Source organism: Ochotona curzoniae, unplaced genomic scaffold, assembly GCF_017591425.1.
Source record: "Ochotona curzoniae isolate NIBS_2020 unplaced genomic scaffold, NIBS_Ocur_1.0 scaffold_1037, whole genome shotgun sequence".
Lineage (NCBI taxonomy): Eukaryota > Metazoa > Chordata > Mammalia > Lagomorpha > Ochotonidae > Ochotona > Ochotona curzoniae.
Window position 1 is genome coordinate 27,009,323 of NW_024467083.1, and position 17,809 is coordinate 27,027,131.

At 42.5% G+C, this 17,809-nt stretch overlaps 1 protein-coding gene across 4 annotated transcripts in view; it reads right to left on the reverse strand.

The window, feature by feature from the left end:
- Positions 1–17,809, reverse strand: part of LOC121168386 (myomegalin-like) — a 143,493-nt gene that overhangs the window by 70,908 nt on the left and 54,776 nt on the right. For 3 of the 4 annotated variants that reach the window (XM_040998444.1, XM_040998446.1, XM_040998447.1), the window contains exon 6: positions 69–200. In XM_040998444.1, coding sequence (XP_040854378.1) covers positions 69–200 — 132 coding nt within the window. Of the gene's footprint in view, positions 1–68; positions 201–7,395; positions 8,881–17,809 lie in introns of those variants that run through there. The other variant, XM_040998448.1, reaches the window with a different exon arrangement.

Here is a 17,809-nt window from a genome sequence, read left to right on the forward strand (position 1 = left end):
AGTGCTGTCCAGGTTCACAGACTCTTCGAGAAACTCTGTGATCTCCAAAGGCGCAGAATCCCTCATACCTTGTTGGTGGCCTCGGTTTGTTGGATTTTCTCCTGAAGTTCAGCCAAGTGGGAATCAGGCACAGACTGTTGACTTACAGTGGTCTCATCGGAGTTCACCTTTTGTTGTCTGAGTAATTCTTCAGTCATGGGCTAAGTAGTAGTGAGAAAAGTTGAGTTAGATGAAACCAGTAACAAATGCTTTCTTCACATTCTGGCATCTTTTTTTGCCAGATATCTGGACGACTGGAGTTGTTATGTGAAATGTCCACTTGATTTCCTGAAGACAGTCCTATTCCTTATCAGTGCACCAATTCTAGGGCCAGTATTGTGGCACAGAGGGTTAAGTCACCACTTGCCATGCCAACATTGCACATGAGCACTGGTTCCAGTCTTGGTTGCTTCCTGCTAATGTGCCTGGGGAAGCAGCAGAAGGTGCTCAAGAACTTGCCCCTGCCAGCCACATGGGAGACCTGGATGAAATTTCCAGCTCCTAGCTTCAGCCTGGCTCAGTTCCAGCTGCTGCAGTCAACTGGGAAGTAACACAGTAGATGAACATCTCTGCTGTCTCTCTCTCTCACACACACACACAAACACAATAAAAAAAATCATCTTTTGAAAAAAAACAGCATTTAAAAAAGAACATTGCTTCACCTCTAGCCTTCCTACACTTCTCCCCTTCTTCTACACTCTTCCCTACCAACTCACACAAACACTACATTTTCACACAGCAAATATTTTAAAGAGAAGGAAGGGAATCACAGAGGGGAATGCTTACAATGACCAAATATTTGTTTTATCCTATTTTGCACTATTCCTAAAAGAGAAAAAGTAATATTCCATCTAACCTTTCTTAAAACATACCTGTCCATATTATTGGAAAAAAATTGGCAGATTTTAAATATGCACTACTTATTACATAACAGTATTTTACCAATACTAACATCCTAAGCCTGTGGACTTCATTGCAGTTATGTAACACACATCCTTGTGCTTGGAAAACACATGCTTAAGCATTCAGGGTAAAGGCTGCAATGCCTGCAACTAACTCCCAAGTGGTTCTGGAATATGCTTCCATTTCAAACAGAAGTCCAATGTGTGTGTGGGAGGGAGCTTCTACTTTTTTGTCTTTAACACCTCACCCTTTATCATCCTCCAGATAACAGAATCACAGGATACTTTAAAACCCTTCCTGCAAGCATCTGACTAGAAACATAGAGCTGAGAAGTATTTGCTATTTCTCTAGTACTATTATGAACATTTCTAGCATCAATAAGTGCTATAACATGTGAAGCGCCATGTGAGGAATTCGAGGCTAACTGGAGTACAGGACAGGCTTCTTGGAAGACACAAAATGTGATCTGGATAGGATCTTTGCAGGGGCTTACGGTCAATGAAAAAAAAAAGCCATTCTAGGGAGAGAAAGAGGAAAATGCAGGGTTAGTGCAAACAAAATACTGATTTTCAAAAGTTACCATTATCTAGAAATAGAATAGTACAGCAGAGCAACCTTGAGCTTGTATTTTTAGGAACTAGAGCGGGGAGTCACACAATAAAGAAATATACAGAAATATACAGAATCGGAGATAGTAACAAACCCCACCTAGTAACATAGGAAAGCAGGTCAGAGAGTTGGAGGCTAAGTGACTGTAAGGTCAGAGGACCGTCTCTGTGAGACAGCTTTACATGGGTATCTCACTAAAAAAAAGAGCCAATTCTACAAAGCTATCAGAATGTGAGTCTGAGAAACAGGAAAACCTTCATGGATAGAACACGCTTTCTAACAGTGGCTCAATTGGCTAATCCTCCCCTTACAAGCACTGGATTCCCACACGAGCATCACTTCATGTCACAGCTGCTCCACTTCCCAACCAGATTTCCACTTGTGGCTTAGGAAAGCAGTAGAGGATGGCTCAAGTCCTTGGGATCCTGCACCTGCATCAGAAACCCAGAAGACACTTCTGCCTCCTGGCTTTGGATCTGCTCAGCTCCAGCATTGTGGCCATCTGGGGAGTGAACTACTGGATGGAAGAGCTTTCTCTCTGTATTTCTCCTTCCCTATAAATCCACCTTTCCAATAAAAATAAACAAATCTCTTTTTTTAAAGAAAAAAATATAATGAAAGCCACACACAGAGATTTTAACTTTCTAGCCATTTCATTGTATAAAGGAAAAAAATAAAGAACTGAACTTAACAAAATATTTAACTTTACTACTTAAGCCCAATATATACATACAAAACATTATCAAAAATACAGAATCAACATAAACACTGTTGATACGCATTACATGATACATTTCAGATAAAGACTTTGAAGTTCAAGGCATAGCTGACATGCACATCTCAATTCAGACTAGCCATAGTCCATGCTCCATCATCACCTAAGGCTGCTGGCTAGCAAATGGAGAGCAAAGGAGAGCACAATACCATGAGGTGGACGAGGTAGACAAACAGGTGGGAGCCAGATCACAGGTGGTTTCTGGATGGCAGGGTTAATGAACTTGGATTTCATTCTAATTGAGAATGGGCTACCATGCATTTAGCCGAAAGATAATCATATTCAGACTTTGAAAATATCACTTTGCTTGGCTTTGTGCTGAATGGATTGTCCAGGGGCATCAGAAGAAAAAGAAATGGATAAAAAGGCTGCTGCAGTCAGGAGAGTGAAAGACACTCCGGGTTTGGATTACAGGGCTGGGGGAGATAAGCAAACTATCTGAATATACTTTGGAAATACAGCTACTGCTGGGGAACTGGATGGTGGAAAGAGCAAAAAGAGAAGCAAGGAGGACTCTTAAAATTTTTTTGACATTTTTGTTACGGTGGATAACAGGGAGCCTTCCCTTAAAGCAGCATGAATTATATTACACAAAATTAGTAACAACCTCCATAGATATTTAAAACAATTCTAATTAAAAAAAAAAAAACTTCTCATTTATTGGGCCAGCACAATGGCTTGGCTAGCTGACCCTTCACTTCCAAGTGCCATCATACCATGTGGGCACCGGTTCATGTCCTGGCTGCGCCACTTCCCATCCAGCTTCCTGCTAATGGCCTGGGAGAGCAGTCGAGGACAGCCCAAAGTCTTGGGACCCTGAACCTGTGTAGGAGACCCAGAAGAAACTCCTGGCTCCGGGCTTATGGCTATGGATCAGCTCAGCTCCAGCCATTGCAATCTTTAGGGAAGAGAACCAGTGGATGGAAGACGTTCCATCTCTCTTTCCATTTTATATACAAAAAAAATCGAAACTTACACATGGTAAGTAATTTGTCCAAGGTTACCCAGGGAAAGGATCCAACTAAACTAAATGCTTGGTAATGTATCTTTCATTTCTATCAACCCACTGCCTCCTATAATGCCAAAAATATTATAGAGATCAAAAGCTTCTGTTTTGTGAACAAGAACAAAAAACACACACAAACACAGGTAAGGCTGTCTCCTACTTCCTGGTCTAATATACCAACCCTTCAGTGGCTCTTAGAAATAAAAAGAAAATTTTAAGAATGTACACATATAAAACAGAAACTTTAAAACCAAGAATGCCACAGAAAAGTATATAATCAATCCAGATCTTCTCTGAACTTAACATGAAAAATAACTGGAAATTCCTAACTGTATTAGTCTAATCTATTAAGAGCTGGAAGAGGTTCTTTATTTATAATAATTTGTAATTCTACTTCTCAGAAAAATATCCTTTCTGATAATAGGCTGCCAAAGAGCACTCAGCAAGTTCCCATCAGTCCACAACTCACAATGAATTCTTGCAAAAGTATCAAGAACAGAAACGAATCACTCCTATGAAGACTTTCACAGGGTACAAAATCAGTAATACTTGACTTAGTAGAATCAGTCTTAGTCCCTAGACTAACTGCTACTAAAATTATGTGGCAATAGTAATACAGTTTTGAAAGAAGCCACTTTGGGCTCAGAGTTAACACAAATGCTTTCCAGCATCAGAGAAGAGCATGGCTTCCAGAGCTATCGCTGTCTAACGTAAAACATCTGGCTAAGTGACAGAGCTTCTGCACAAACAGTATTTTTCAAGGAACTTTCTAATATTCACAATGGTGAGTCATAGATTCAAACTGCTATAATTTTTTTAACTTATTGTTACTAGTAAGAGTCAGACAAGAACCATTCACTAGCACCAAATTAGATTTAATCTTTGATTCGCCTCTAAGTCTAACACCTTTCAAAAGGCCTGATCCATTTAACACAGCTAAGCTATGAGTGGCACACATCAACCATTGCCACAAACAAGCAAATCTTGGCATTGCAAGAACTAAAAAATGATCCGTTCATGAATTTACAGAAAAAAAAACTTACAATTGCATACAATCTAGGGCTCTATAAATCGTTACTTACTGAAAGAACCCATAGCTTTTCTGGAGCTGGACAAGCCATAAAGAAGGAAATTATCACTAGGATTAGCCTTCAAACCTTCCTGCAGATATATGAATAGGAACAGATGCCCAGACATAAAATTTATAAAGGGCAAACACATCACATTGTGTGATGCCAAAAAATAAGTACAAATTGGTTACTGCTGTTTTTCTTAAAGAAAAGAGGGGAAATAAAAATAAAAAACAGAAAGGAAAGTGGGAGTTCTGATGTTGATATTTAATACTGCATCCAACAGAGCCAAGTGGAGGATTAAACAAAGGAATCAAAAGGCCCTAACATCACCACTTCATTCTCCGGCATAATAGGTTTTCTCCCATAGAACTTAACTAAACGAAACTTTTTTCGTTATTGTTTTTTTTCTCTCTCTACAAACTAAAAAACTAAAAAGAATTTACATATTTCCATTCTTGCCACATTTTTCCAGAGAAATAGACAAACACTGCTCTGCCTTTGTTCCACATAGCTCTGGTCTTTCCCCAAAACACAGCAGCCCTCAAGGAGCTTTTTAAAAGTCAACCAGACTTAAAGAACAGATTAGATATCAAAAAAAAAAAAAAAAAGAAAAACAGAAAGAAATGGGCCCAATTTACCTATTTTCTACCTCACATACTAATTATTACAGAAAAGGGCCCGTTAATTAAGCACTGCACTTGTTAAAGCTGAGGGCTGTTTACCCCTCCTCCTCCTGTGTTATTATTATTCCACGAACAATAAAGAAGCCAGGTAGCAGCAGAAAGATCAAGTGCTCTTTGAGAACTCCAAGGTCCAACTTCAGTGGTGAAAATGGGTCCTTAACCTCAACATACAGTTACCATTTGTGCTCACCTGGGATGGCAGATTTTCTTCATAACATTTGTAAAGAGTCCTCCTGGCATCCCTAAGGTATACAAAGCGGTGTGGTGGTTTAAAAGCAGCCAATATACTTCAAACACTGTACTTATGTTGACGTATCTAGGCAATGTGATTGAATGCACGGACTTCAAAGGCCATGGCTGAGAACAGTAATTTTTTCAATTCTGCAAAGACTAAGATATTGAGCCCATAAGCTTTTCTGTGTCTCTAACTTGACTGACTGCATGAGACAATCTTCAAAAACTTTACTAACTCCAAAATTTCCCATATCCAGGCACCCCAAAATAGCATTCTTAAACTTTTAATTTTAAAAATTAAACATTAATTTTAAATTAAATGAGGAATTTAAAATTATTAAATTTTTAAATTAAATGGCCTGTTATATTCTCTACAATATTGGCCGTATTTGAGAGGAGAAAATAACTTATTTCCCATTTATCCTGCCCAGTCTACTTTCAGATCCTAATGTGAAAAGAGCACTTTTCCTTGACCCTTTATGCACAAATTAACCATGTAAAGATTGTTAAAATAAATTTAAAAATAAATAAATAAATAAATAAAAGAGCACTTTTAATTTCTGAGCATCCACATCTGGTCAGAGAAATACTGTTGAGACTCAAATGTAGCTGTTAGACCTCATAGAAAGAAAGAAAATGAAGCAACAGAAGGGAATACATTATCAGGCATACAATACTGAATACTGTATGCAAATGAAAACCTATTAATGTTTCTTTACTTTCTATAATACTTCCATAGGCATATATCAGGGTATTTCAGAAAAAGTAAAATTAAAAATGAGTTTAAGTGAAAAAAAATTTATAATGCATGGAAAATTAGCATTATAAAAAGCTGCAGGGATTTAAATTTTTTGCACTCAAATTCAGGCTTTTAATTCTACTTGCCACAAACTTTTTCAAATATCCTTGCATACTGCTTCTGATCATTGTAAATTTGAAAAGCTTTCTTTCATTTTCTGCTTCAATTCTTACTGTAACACAAATGTTACATATGGCTACTTTTCAAATTTTTCACCTAAGAGTCAACAATCTCATTTGTTATCAAACTCCAAATTCCTGGGATGATGTTGACTTTTGAAAATGTGTTCCTGAGGCCTCACCTTCACAGGGTTCTCCCTACAGAATTTGTATCAAGTGGAACAGGCCAGAATGCTTCCCAAAGTTGACTGATCCTAGCACTGACTGTTGCTGTGGAAACAAAGCAGCATCTGCTGAGCTCTGAACTCAAAGAATAAAAGGTTGGTGTGTCATCAACTGAACATACATAAGCAGCTCAGGTTAAGATCATGGGACATTCTCCAGCGATTAAGAAATACAACAGTATAATGGATCAAACTCTAGCATCAATTAGCAGACAAATTCTTTGTTACTACCGACTCTCTTCCAGCAGGGCTCAGAAGACAAAGCTGTGCAGTTCTTGCCTTAACATTTTGACTGATCATGCTGCAATTCCAAAGGCTCTTTTATCGGAACAAGTAGCATTAATCCTCAAATGATTCAGTAATCATAAAATTGCCCAAATATCATAATGCTTCATTGATTAGTTAATAGGTCTTCCCTGAACCCTCACCTGAAGCTCTAATCATTTTGAGTTACTTGAAGGCTGTAAGGTTCGCTGCTCCAGGGAGCAGCTAACTCCCTTATGGAAGGCCAAAGGGAGAGAACAAGGACAACTTAAAAACTGTTTCAGAAATGGGGAGGGGAAGGGAGAGGAAAGGAGGTAAAAGGGAAAGTTCTACTGCCAGAAGCTAGAATGAATGCCTGTCTTCCTTTTATAGGCTAAAACTGAATGGACACCTTTATGTTCTTGTTTTACAAGGTATATACTATTCTGCATAGGGAAGCCAACAGGTCTCGTTACAAAAGGACTGTGAAAAGCAAATTATCTGAGTGTGAATCAGATTTACTCAATGGGATGTACGCAAAAGGTGCACACACAAAAAAAAGCCGGCTCACTCTTGAGTTTTCTGAGGCGTGTAACAGTGTTAATCTTCATTCTAGACAAAGGTCGTGCGAAGCCCGAAGCCAGCTAACTGCAATCAGAAAGGCCCCGTGTAGCCACCTGATTTATACCTGGAACCGAAGGGGCAAATACTCTTCACAGAGATCCTCCCACAGCTCCTGCAGCTCTGAAATCTCCAAGGAGTACCCCATTGGTGTCTTGTAAAAGGGTTTCAAGGACCGGTTAAGGAAGCCGGAACTAACGCCGTCTGTGACCATTTGGCCAGGCTTGGCTCCAGGTGGGCTGGACCTCACCGGCACGGGGAGCTTGCTTCCACGGGGGCTCCGGATGGGCTTATAATCAAGACCTCTGATGGTGCTCAGAGCCAGCTCCAGCTTGTGACTGCACACAGGCTGTGCAGCTTGCTCGTCCGCACAGTAGTCACATTTGACGAGTTCCCTCGCGCTCCTCTCCGTCTCCTCCTCCTTCTGTTGCGGAGGACTAGCCTGGACACTCGCATCCAGAGATTCCACCGACGAACCCGGCGTCCCTTCCTCCATGCTTTCTCCATCCGGGGGTACCTTTGTGCTCGCGGCGGAGTCCGGGGCCCCGACCTCTGACAAGGCTGGTTCTTCAGTGCAAATGCTGGTCGACCAACGGCTAGAAGGGCCACAGGAGATGCTCCTGGCCACCTTTCGAGGCACTTTGCAAATGGCCTCATAGTCAGCATCAGCCACACGCAAAGCTGCGCAGCCACGGCATCGCCTGGGTCGGTTGCCAGGGCCTTCGGATGCATGGCAGCTGTGCGGCTCGTGGAGCTGATCTTCACTGTCCAGCCAGCACTCGAAGCCCGAATAGGCGAAGTCTTCCTGGAGCAGGGCAGAGTATCTCGCATCGGGTAAGCCGGAAATGTCAACCGTGCCGTTCCCCGCCTTGACCTCCGCACCGCAGTCGTCGTTGTTCTTCCTATACATGCTGGCGATGCAGAACTTGAGGCGATCCTTCTCCAGGAGCAGCTTCTGCAAGCGTTCGATGGAAAGGGCTTCGATACGGGCAATAACCGTATCGAACCTATAAATCCGATCAAGCATGAAAGCACACTTGCTGCAAGCAAATTCGGCCTTGCCATCGCGGGAGACATCCTTGCCTAGGACGTGCGAAAGCAAAACCTGGAGGTTGAGCTTGGACGCCGTGTGGAAGATCCAGCGCCGCTGGTTTCCACACAGCTCGCGGGCACAGATCCTGCAAATCTCCTTCATCTTGGCTCCAGAGCGAGTGCCTAGCTTCCCTGAGGCGGTGGCGGTGGCGGGGGCGGCGGCGGCGGCGGCGGCTGCTGGGTGATCACTCAGCGGCTCCCGCCTCGGCGCTCTCCAGCCGGCAAGGCACCGCAGCCCAGGGGTGTCCACTCCCGCGGGGGCGCACCGCGGCCACCCGCGCGCCGGCTCTGGGTACCAGCGTGCTCAGTCCCGCCCCTCGGGCAGGGGGCGGGCGTGGAGACGCCGTGCCGGGATGCTGAGGGACAGCGACGCCCGCCGCACTCAGACCCCCGCCGCGTCTCCCTCAGCTGCGTCTCCCGCCAGCTGCCGCCTCCCCCAGCCTTGTCGTAGTTCGGCGGGGCCGGCCGCCCCTGACGCAAAGCCTCGGGGATGAGGAGTCAGATTTCAAGATGGCGCCGGCCACTCGGCGCCTGCGGCCTCGGGGAGGTCGCTCTGGGAGCTGTAGTCCGCGGTCTGCGCATGCGGGGAGGCGACGGCGCCCCCCGCCTCACCCTGTCCCAGACCTCGCCGGCGACGCTCGAGCTGGGACTCCGGCCCCGTCTTCTGGAAGGCCACTCTCACCTGTGAAGCTCCGCCCTCAAAGGGGCAGCGGTCAGGCTCGTCCAGGAGCCTCCACCCGCCTCTGCAGGATGTCCCGCGCCCCCGCCCCTCGGTCCTCCGGCAGTGCCACGTCCCCTGGACGAAGCGGCACCGCAGCGCGCCGCCCGCCGCAGCTCCACCTCCTCTCCCGACCCAGCCCGTGGAGCGCACGGAGGGCGGGCTGCGGGAGGCTCGGCCGGGGAAAGGAGCACAAGGGTTTGTACCCTAGATGTTGGGCGGGAGCCAGCAGGGCCACTCTGCCTGTACAGAGGAAAATCACGACAAAGGACAAAACAGTGCCCCGAGAAAGGGTCCAGCCGAGACCCTGTGCCTGCAGCTGGTCAACTAGGATTCTGAAGATTTACGGAGAGCGCATGGGCTTTTTCCAAGAACGCAGCCGCCCGAGCTGTTCAAAGCCCAGCCCGGATGAGCTGCTGTCCTGAGGACTGGGGACTAAACTGACCTCAGTTACTTCCCCGAGTCTGCACTGTTGTACGCAGCCGAGGTGGAATGCGCAGGTGCCACCAGCCATTGACCTTAAGGAAGTTTCTTCCTGCCTTGGGAAAGCAGGTGCACACCGGGCACTTAACGTGGCCCGGTTACAGTGGCTCTGAATTGGACTAACCTGATCTGGTGCGATAAGCTTGTTAGAGGCCCAGATACCTCTGGGAGGATTAAATGAGATAGCTTTAGAGAAATGCTTTAACAATGTTGAATTCATTAGATACTAGCTAATATTGTTGCTAGTGTAATATTATAATAGTTGAACATTTTAAAGTAACATTAAAACATTATGGGACTCTGTACACATTAAGATTATGTTACCCTAATCAACAAAACAAAATACTAGAGCGCCACTGTGAGAATTTTACATATGTAATTTCATCTAAATATGCATATTCTGACCCCCAAAACCAAAATTGTAAAGTAGAATTCCAAGTAAAGCTACAGCTGCATTATTGCTTGCCTCTAAATATGTGAATTTCAAAGTCAAAAGAAGTTATGCAGAGGTCCACAGAGGGTAAAGCTATCACCTGTGGTGCCAGCATCCCATAAGGACAGTGATTCTAATCCTGGCTACTCCACTTGCTGGCCACCTCTGTGCTTATGTGCCTGGGAGAGCAATGGAGGATGACCCAAGTCCTTGGGCCACTGGACCCAAATGGAAGACCCAGAAAAAGCTCCTAGCTCCAGGCTTCAGAGCAGCCCTGACCATGGCCGCCATCTGGGGAATGAATCAGTGGGTGAAGTATCTCCAAAACTCTCCATGTAGCTCTGACTTTCAAGTAAATAAGTAAATCTTAAAAGAGAAACAGAAACAGAGAAAAGAAAGAAAGGAAACAAAGAAGGGGAGGAAGGAGGGAGGGGAAGGGGAAGGGAAAGAGGAATGGAGGAAAAGTTGATCTACAATCTTTGGACTTCATAGTGATTTCTAGAAAGACCAGAAGTGGGCCCAGTGCTGCAGCCTAGTGGCTAAAGTACTTGCCTTGCATGCTCTGGGATGCTATATGGGCATTGGTTCCAATCCATGCACCTTGCTGTCCAGCTAGCTCACTACTTGTGGCTTGAAAATGCAATAGAGGAGGCCCAAAGCCTTGGGATCCTGCACCCATGTGGGAGACCCTGAAGAGGCTCCTGGCTCCTGGCTTTAAATCCGCTCAGTTGTGGCTGTTGTGGCCACTTGGGGAGTGAAAAATCTTCCTCTCTGTCTCTCCTTTCTGTATACCTGACTTTCCAATAAAAATGAATAAATCTGAAAGAAAAAAAAAAAGACAGACCAGGATTCCTAAACGCACTCTGAGGGACAGTGAGGTGGCCTGCTGAGTGGTACCCTACTGCACCGCGTCTTCACTACTGTTCTACAGAGCAACGAGGACAAATGGCCCATGAAAGTGCCATGTGAGAGATCAGTCAATTATTCAGCAGCAAGCCCTGAATTAACACCTTGTGTTATTCTGTTACTTAACAGGATTTTGTGTCTGATGGATAATCTCCAAACTGCAAGGATAATATTACAGATAACTTTGTGGAGAAATACAAATCAGTACAAATGAAAAGGCAATTTATTATTAAGAATGTAGATAAAGACCAATATAATGAAAAAATATATATATATACACACACACATATCTATGTAAACTTCCAATAACAGGTAGAAATAATATTCCCACCCAACAACTGAAGAAAATTTGAAGGGAGCACTCTATCCTCTCCTAGAGAAAATATTTAAAGCCTTTGTCATAAAGTGGATGGTAAGCTATCATACAGAACTAGTCCTAAAATGAGCATTTACTATCAAAAATAATGAAATCACAACTAAAAAATTACTGGTGTATAGATAATAAAACTTCAAAATTTCACACTTAAGAGAAAGAATATAATAATTCAGCATGTCATGAGGCCCATGAGGCCTTACTTCAGATTGTAGTTAACACTAGCTACTTTGGGAGGTAGGGGGCAGAGTTGTGCTAAAGACATTCTTTTTATTCTGAATATTGCATAGCGTTCGAATTTTTGGCAATGACTGTGTACTTCAGGGATTACCATTAAATCTTAATTTAGAAAATATACTTAAAAGTTAGATCCATCTAACACTAATAGGATGCAAGTGGTTAAAACTTAAACCAAAATGAGGATTTTTATAATAAGAATAACTATTATTGTAAATCATAACATTTATATAATAATTATATAAATGATAACATTGCTTTATATGAATAAGAGTCCAAAAAAGATATGTCTAGAGTATAGGATATAGATATTTACTTTCCTTTTAGCTAATTTGTAGCCTGTAATTAAGTATTGCTTTTGTCATAAGAAAAAAAATTATTCTAAAAAAAGGAAGGATAGACACATTTTGGTATATACAACAATAGGGCCTGGCGCAGAAGCCTAGAGGCTAAAGTCCTAGCTTCACAAGTGCCGGGGATCCCATATGGACATCAGTTCTAATCCCAGCAGTCCCACTTCCCATCCAGCTCCCTGATTGTGGCCTGGGAAAGCAGTCGAGGGCGGCCCAAAGCCTTGGGACCCTGCACCCACATGGGAGACCCAGAAGAGACACTGGCTCCAGGATTCTGATTGGTGCAGTTCCAGCTGTTGTGGCCACTTGGGGAGTGAACCATCAAACAGAAGATCTTCCTCTCTGTCTTTCCTTCTCTCTGTGTATCTGAATGTCCAATAAAAATAAATCTTTTTAAAAACCAAATACTAACCAACAATAAAAAATGAACACTGCAACATGTGGCATGAATGGATCTCAAAAGCAAATCTTATTCTAATCAATGAATACCTCCTGTGTGATTTCATTTCTTGAAGTCTAACAGAGGAGTAATGATTCTGCAATGACAGAAATCAGAACATGATGGCAGAGGGAGACGCAGGTCACAGCTGCCTGCAGGAGGGCACGGGCGTTTTCTCAGCTGATGACGGTGTTTTGTATGTTGGAGGATGGTTGTATGTGTTTATTGACAAAGCTCGTTGAACTGAACATTTGGAGCTGTAGATTTTATGTGTGTGGGTATATTTCAAAGGTCAAAGGGACTAAATAAAATATATATTGCTCCAAAATTTGATTTCAGAGATTTCTTTGGTAGAAAGTACCCTTCAATTTAACATAAAATGGTTTGAAAATTTGAACGATAAAATATGCCACAGAGAAAATCGTACAAAAGGCCCTGTTTGCAAATTAAAAACGTTATAGTTCCCATCAGTATGAACTTCGGAATACAGCATACGCTTGTACACTCCACAGTTTATGACTGAAGCAAGTTGTGTTATTAAGGTGAAACGTAGGGTTTGTGAATACTTAGTGTGTGAAATAATTACTTCTAAATTTATGAAGGCACATGCCAAATGAAAATATGAGATCAAGTTTATATTATAACCAGCTATTAATCATTGATGTTGGTAGTTTATCTTCAATACGGATTGATAAATATAATGATAAGCACTTATAAGTTGTGTGTCCTATCTCAAGCCACTTTTACTGATCCTTAATTTCCTAATCTATAATATGAGCATGGTGAATTTAAACAGCGATTTTCAAGTTTTAACATGAATCAGAATCAACTAACAGGTTCATTAAAAGCATAGGTTCCTTGGACCTACCCTCAAAGTCTCTGTTACAGTCAGTTCTGGGATGGAACCCCAGAATTTGCATTCCTAACCAATTCCCAAATCATGCTGATGCTGCTGTCTGGGAACCATACTCTGAAAATCACTGCACTATCTAAAATAGATTCAGAAAATTCTCCATCAAAAGATCAGAAGTGGGGCTGGTGTGGTGGCATAACAAGCTAATCCTTCACCTGCAGTGCTGACATCCTATGTGGGTGCCAGTTTGAGTTCTGGCTGTTCTACCTCTCTGATCAGGTTCCTGGCTAATAGCCTTGGAAAGCAGCAAAGGATGACCTAGGGCCTTGAGCCCCTTCACCCACAAAGGAGATCCAGAAGAAGCTCCTGACTCCCAGCTCAGACCAACCCAGCTCTGGTTGTAGTGGCAATCTGGGAAGTAAAGCAGCAGATGAAAGATCTCTCTCTTTCTCTAAAGCTCTGCAGATAAATGAAAGCAAAATCTTACAAATGAAGAACTATTTACAGAAGCTTCACTGAATTTAGAGAACTGTATCTTCACTTAGAATAAGATTTAAATATTACTGTGGTAAATATGTGTACCATCTTTATCTAGGCTTCTGGGATTGGGCATTTGGAAAGTTATCTCTTACAACTCTTAGAACATAAACACTTTTGTGCCCACTGTGTGGCACCAGAGAAGTCATGTTTCTAAGACCTAATTCTGAGCTTGGAGGGAGTTTCCAAGAGAACCAAGTGGAAAATCCCCATGTCCCAAACCAGTTGCATTAGGTTTCACCGCCCTAGTTATGGCATTGAAAATAGCTGTTCTAATTACTAAAAACTATGCAGAAGGCAAATGAGGAAATTCAAGAATGTCAAAGTAAAACCAGTTAGGCCTTGTGGTAACACACAAGCAAATGGGTGACTTCCCCTCACATTGTGAAAATCTTTAGAAACCAGAAACAATCATGGTTCACATTAATAGACAATGCAGCATTTCAAGCACTTGTTTTAAAGCCAATAGATCTTGAGTTTATCCATGAGCAGCAATATTTGGTTTTCAGCAAAATTCTTCCTCAAGTAGTGGCCATCAGACTCTTTCAAGTTATTAAATACAGTTTGTTAAGTAAGTTTTAAAGCATATGTTATTAATAAGTAAGAATGTTTGCAACTCAGTCATTTCTGTCTTCAGCAAGCTCTCCAGTTAGCTGAAGGAAAAAATATTCATGCTACAATTAAAACTTTGATACACTAAACAGTATGACTGAAATTATCTGTGAGTGCAGAAAAAAGTTGAATTCATATGGGCTGGACCTGGCACTATGGCTCAATGGCTAAATTCTTGCCTTGCAAATGCCAGGTTCCCATGTGGGCACCAGTTCATGTCCCAGCTGCTCTATTTCTAATCCAGCTCCCTGCTTGTGGCCTCGGAAAGCCGTGGAGGACAGCCCAAAACCTTGGCAGCCTGTGCCCATGTGGGAGACCTGGACAAAGCTCCTGGTTCCTGGCTTCAGATCAGTGAAGCTCTGGCCATTGTGGCAACTTGGGGAGTGAACCAGTGGACAGAAAATCTTTCTCTCTCTCTCCTTTTCTCTGTAAATCTGCCTTTCCAATAAAAATAAATCCTTAAAAATCTCAAATATTCATTAAAAAAAGAAATGCATATGGGCTGATACAGCTGAAGGGAACAGGGTTAGCAGGAGAGATGAATGCTAGAGGGGGGAGACAAAGGAAGAGACTCCAGACAAAGAAAATAGCATTATCAAAATTACTGGAAATTGGGTAAAACACAGTGCAAGCCTGAGGGTACGGAGAGATGTCAGCAATTCTTGAGTGGGCAGATTCATTCAAAGAACATATATCAACAACCAAGTGTAAGCCAGACAACACAACGCGCCTTAGCAACTGGAAGACAATCCTCTCCTCCCCATGACTATACATACACTGCAGTTGTTTATGTGTGGGGTAACAAGGTCTTGCGTAAAAATGGAGGAAGGTGGCTATGTGAATCACTTTGAAGAACCAGAGGATCTGTGCTGGGACCGTGCAGTGGGTATGGATGACACAAAAGCATGAAGAGAACAGCTCCCTCGTTGGCAAGACCTTGAGGAGCTTCCAAGTGTATGGCAAGTCCTGGCGGATGTCTCTCCAACAGCTCCATGCAGTTTCACCCCCTTTGCATGGACACTTAACCCCATGCTAAGAATTCTGTAATCCATTCAGGCGATATTTTTTTTGCCCTTGTGAGATAGGTATTGCAACCAATGTGACCTGATAATGTCTTGGTGAGTGGGCCTTTAACAATTTACACACAGGAGCACAATTAAACCCATGTCATTTCTGGACACCTTATTATGTGCCTAACCATTGCTTCAGAATCTGGCCCAGACATGTAGCCTATGCACCTTCTGGGAAAAGGCTTGATAAGTATCCTAAATATTGATGAAAGTGATGGGAATCGCTGCTATGGCGATGAACACAGTTACTGTGATCTTAAAGGCTAGCCTGTCCTTGCAATCGTTTGTACATAGGAAACGTATCTGTTTTAGCTTCTAATATACCTTTTGGCTAGAGGAATTAAAGGATACTTTTATTAATATAGAGATATGCTTTTAATTATTGTTTGTTTCTGGAGTTATAGAGCCTGTAGTTGAAGGGGGATTTAATATTTGAAACTTTTGTCTTGGATTTTTATGTTTTTTTCCCCTTGTAACATATTTCTCCCATTAAGTGATGGGCAAGTTGTGGAAATAGAAATGTAGTAGGAATATATTACTGATTAGCAGGTAATCATATGTGTCTTGGCCTTGGAGTCCTGACTATTGCCCAATGGCTACTACTGAAGAATGAATAATTGCTTACTTTGAAAAAACTGACTGTAGTAACTTACGGAATTATCTTTAAGAGCACCTGGCTAACCATGAAGTAAAAAATCAATTAATCTAACATCTGTGCATGCCGGCTTAGTTCTGAAGTTAAAGACAATAAAATCAAATGTTTGTGCAGAGGCTTATGATGTGTCTGAGTAAATAAAAATGATGCTTCTTGAGCTGTTACGAGAGAGTACCAAGTGACAGTGTCCATATCTTTTCTTTTCGCCGACTCTACACACCCTTCTCAAGCTCCAAGCTTGGCTGGAGCTGGCCTCTGGCAGATCTGATGAGGTGTATATTATAGAAAGATTGAAAGAAAGGGAAGGAATAAATATGGAAACGTGGTTTGGGATATGGAACCTAATAGGGAAACGGCTTACACTAGAAAAAAATGTGAGAATTGAAAAATTATTTTGAAAAAAAAATAAAGAAAATTGAGCCAGGATCCTCTTCTGTGTCTTCTTCATGGGCACAGGGTTCAAAGCCCCTGGGCCCTGGAGCAGGCGGACACAAACAGGTACCTACATCAGATCCCAGCGGGTGCAAGGTAAGGATTTCACTGTTAGGCTATCATACCAGGTCCCAGGGACTTTTAATATTGTCAAATCTCAGAGAAGTTAGCAGTATAAATGAGGTCAGGCATAATATTTCTTGATATGACTGAGTGTCCCTGGGTGGATTTATAAATTGGGTGACATCAAAAACTTCAAGATTTTGGATTCTAATTCCTCAGAATCCTTCCATATCAAGCCAAACACTAAGCTCTTCTCAATTTTTTTTTAACACATTTAACATGTCTCTTGCGTCACATTTATAGCAAATTTTCCAATTCAGGTTCTTAAAATGTGCATAACTGGACTATATCCATCAGCCCTTTTGGTAGCTTTAGTGCTTGAATCACCTTATATATTGTTTCCAGAATATTCTATAGTATAGATTTATCATTGTCCACTATCTATGAGAAGAAGTCCAAAACTCTTGGCTTGGTGTCTAAGTCTATGATCTACCACTGTAACAAAATATCCAAGCAGGCTAACTTCATAAAGAAGTTTATTTAGCTCACAGCTATTGAGAACAAAAGTCTGAGATCCCTTAGTCCATTACTGCAGCCTACTGAGGACCTAGGGGATGACCTCAGATACAACTGTGTGCAAGCGTGAGACAACAATCACGAAAACCAGAGCAGAGCATGATTCGGACTGTAGGCTCACTCTAAAGGACTCAGTCTCTTAGGGGTCCCACCAGAGCAACCTTAATTCCTAACCCCTCCCAGGGCAGCCTCTCCATGATGGAAATGCCTCCCACTGTGCCTTACCTCTTTAAGGCTTCCAGGACCTCTCACACTGCCAGACTAAAAACCAAATTGCCAACACATCCATACTTAAAGAATACAAAAAAAAAAAAGCCAGACTTCTCATTATCTCTACTGCCTTTCCACTTTCAATTCAGACTTCCTTCCTAACAAATGGTCATAAGGGACTGGCATTTTGGGCACAGTGGGTAAAACCACCACCTGCACTGCCAGCATCCCATATGCCTACTGATTCTTGTCCCAGCTGCTCCACTTCTGATCCAGCTTCTTGCTAATGGGCTGGGAAAAGCAGCAGAGGATGGCTTAAGTTCTTGAGTCCTTGCTGCCCATTTGGGAGACCCAAAATAAACTCTTGGCTCCTAGTTTCAACCTGGCCAGATGTCAACTGTTGAAGTTATCTGGAGACTGAACTAGTGGATCCAGTGGA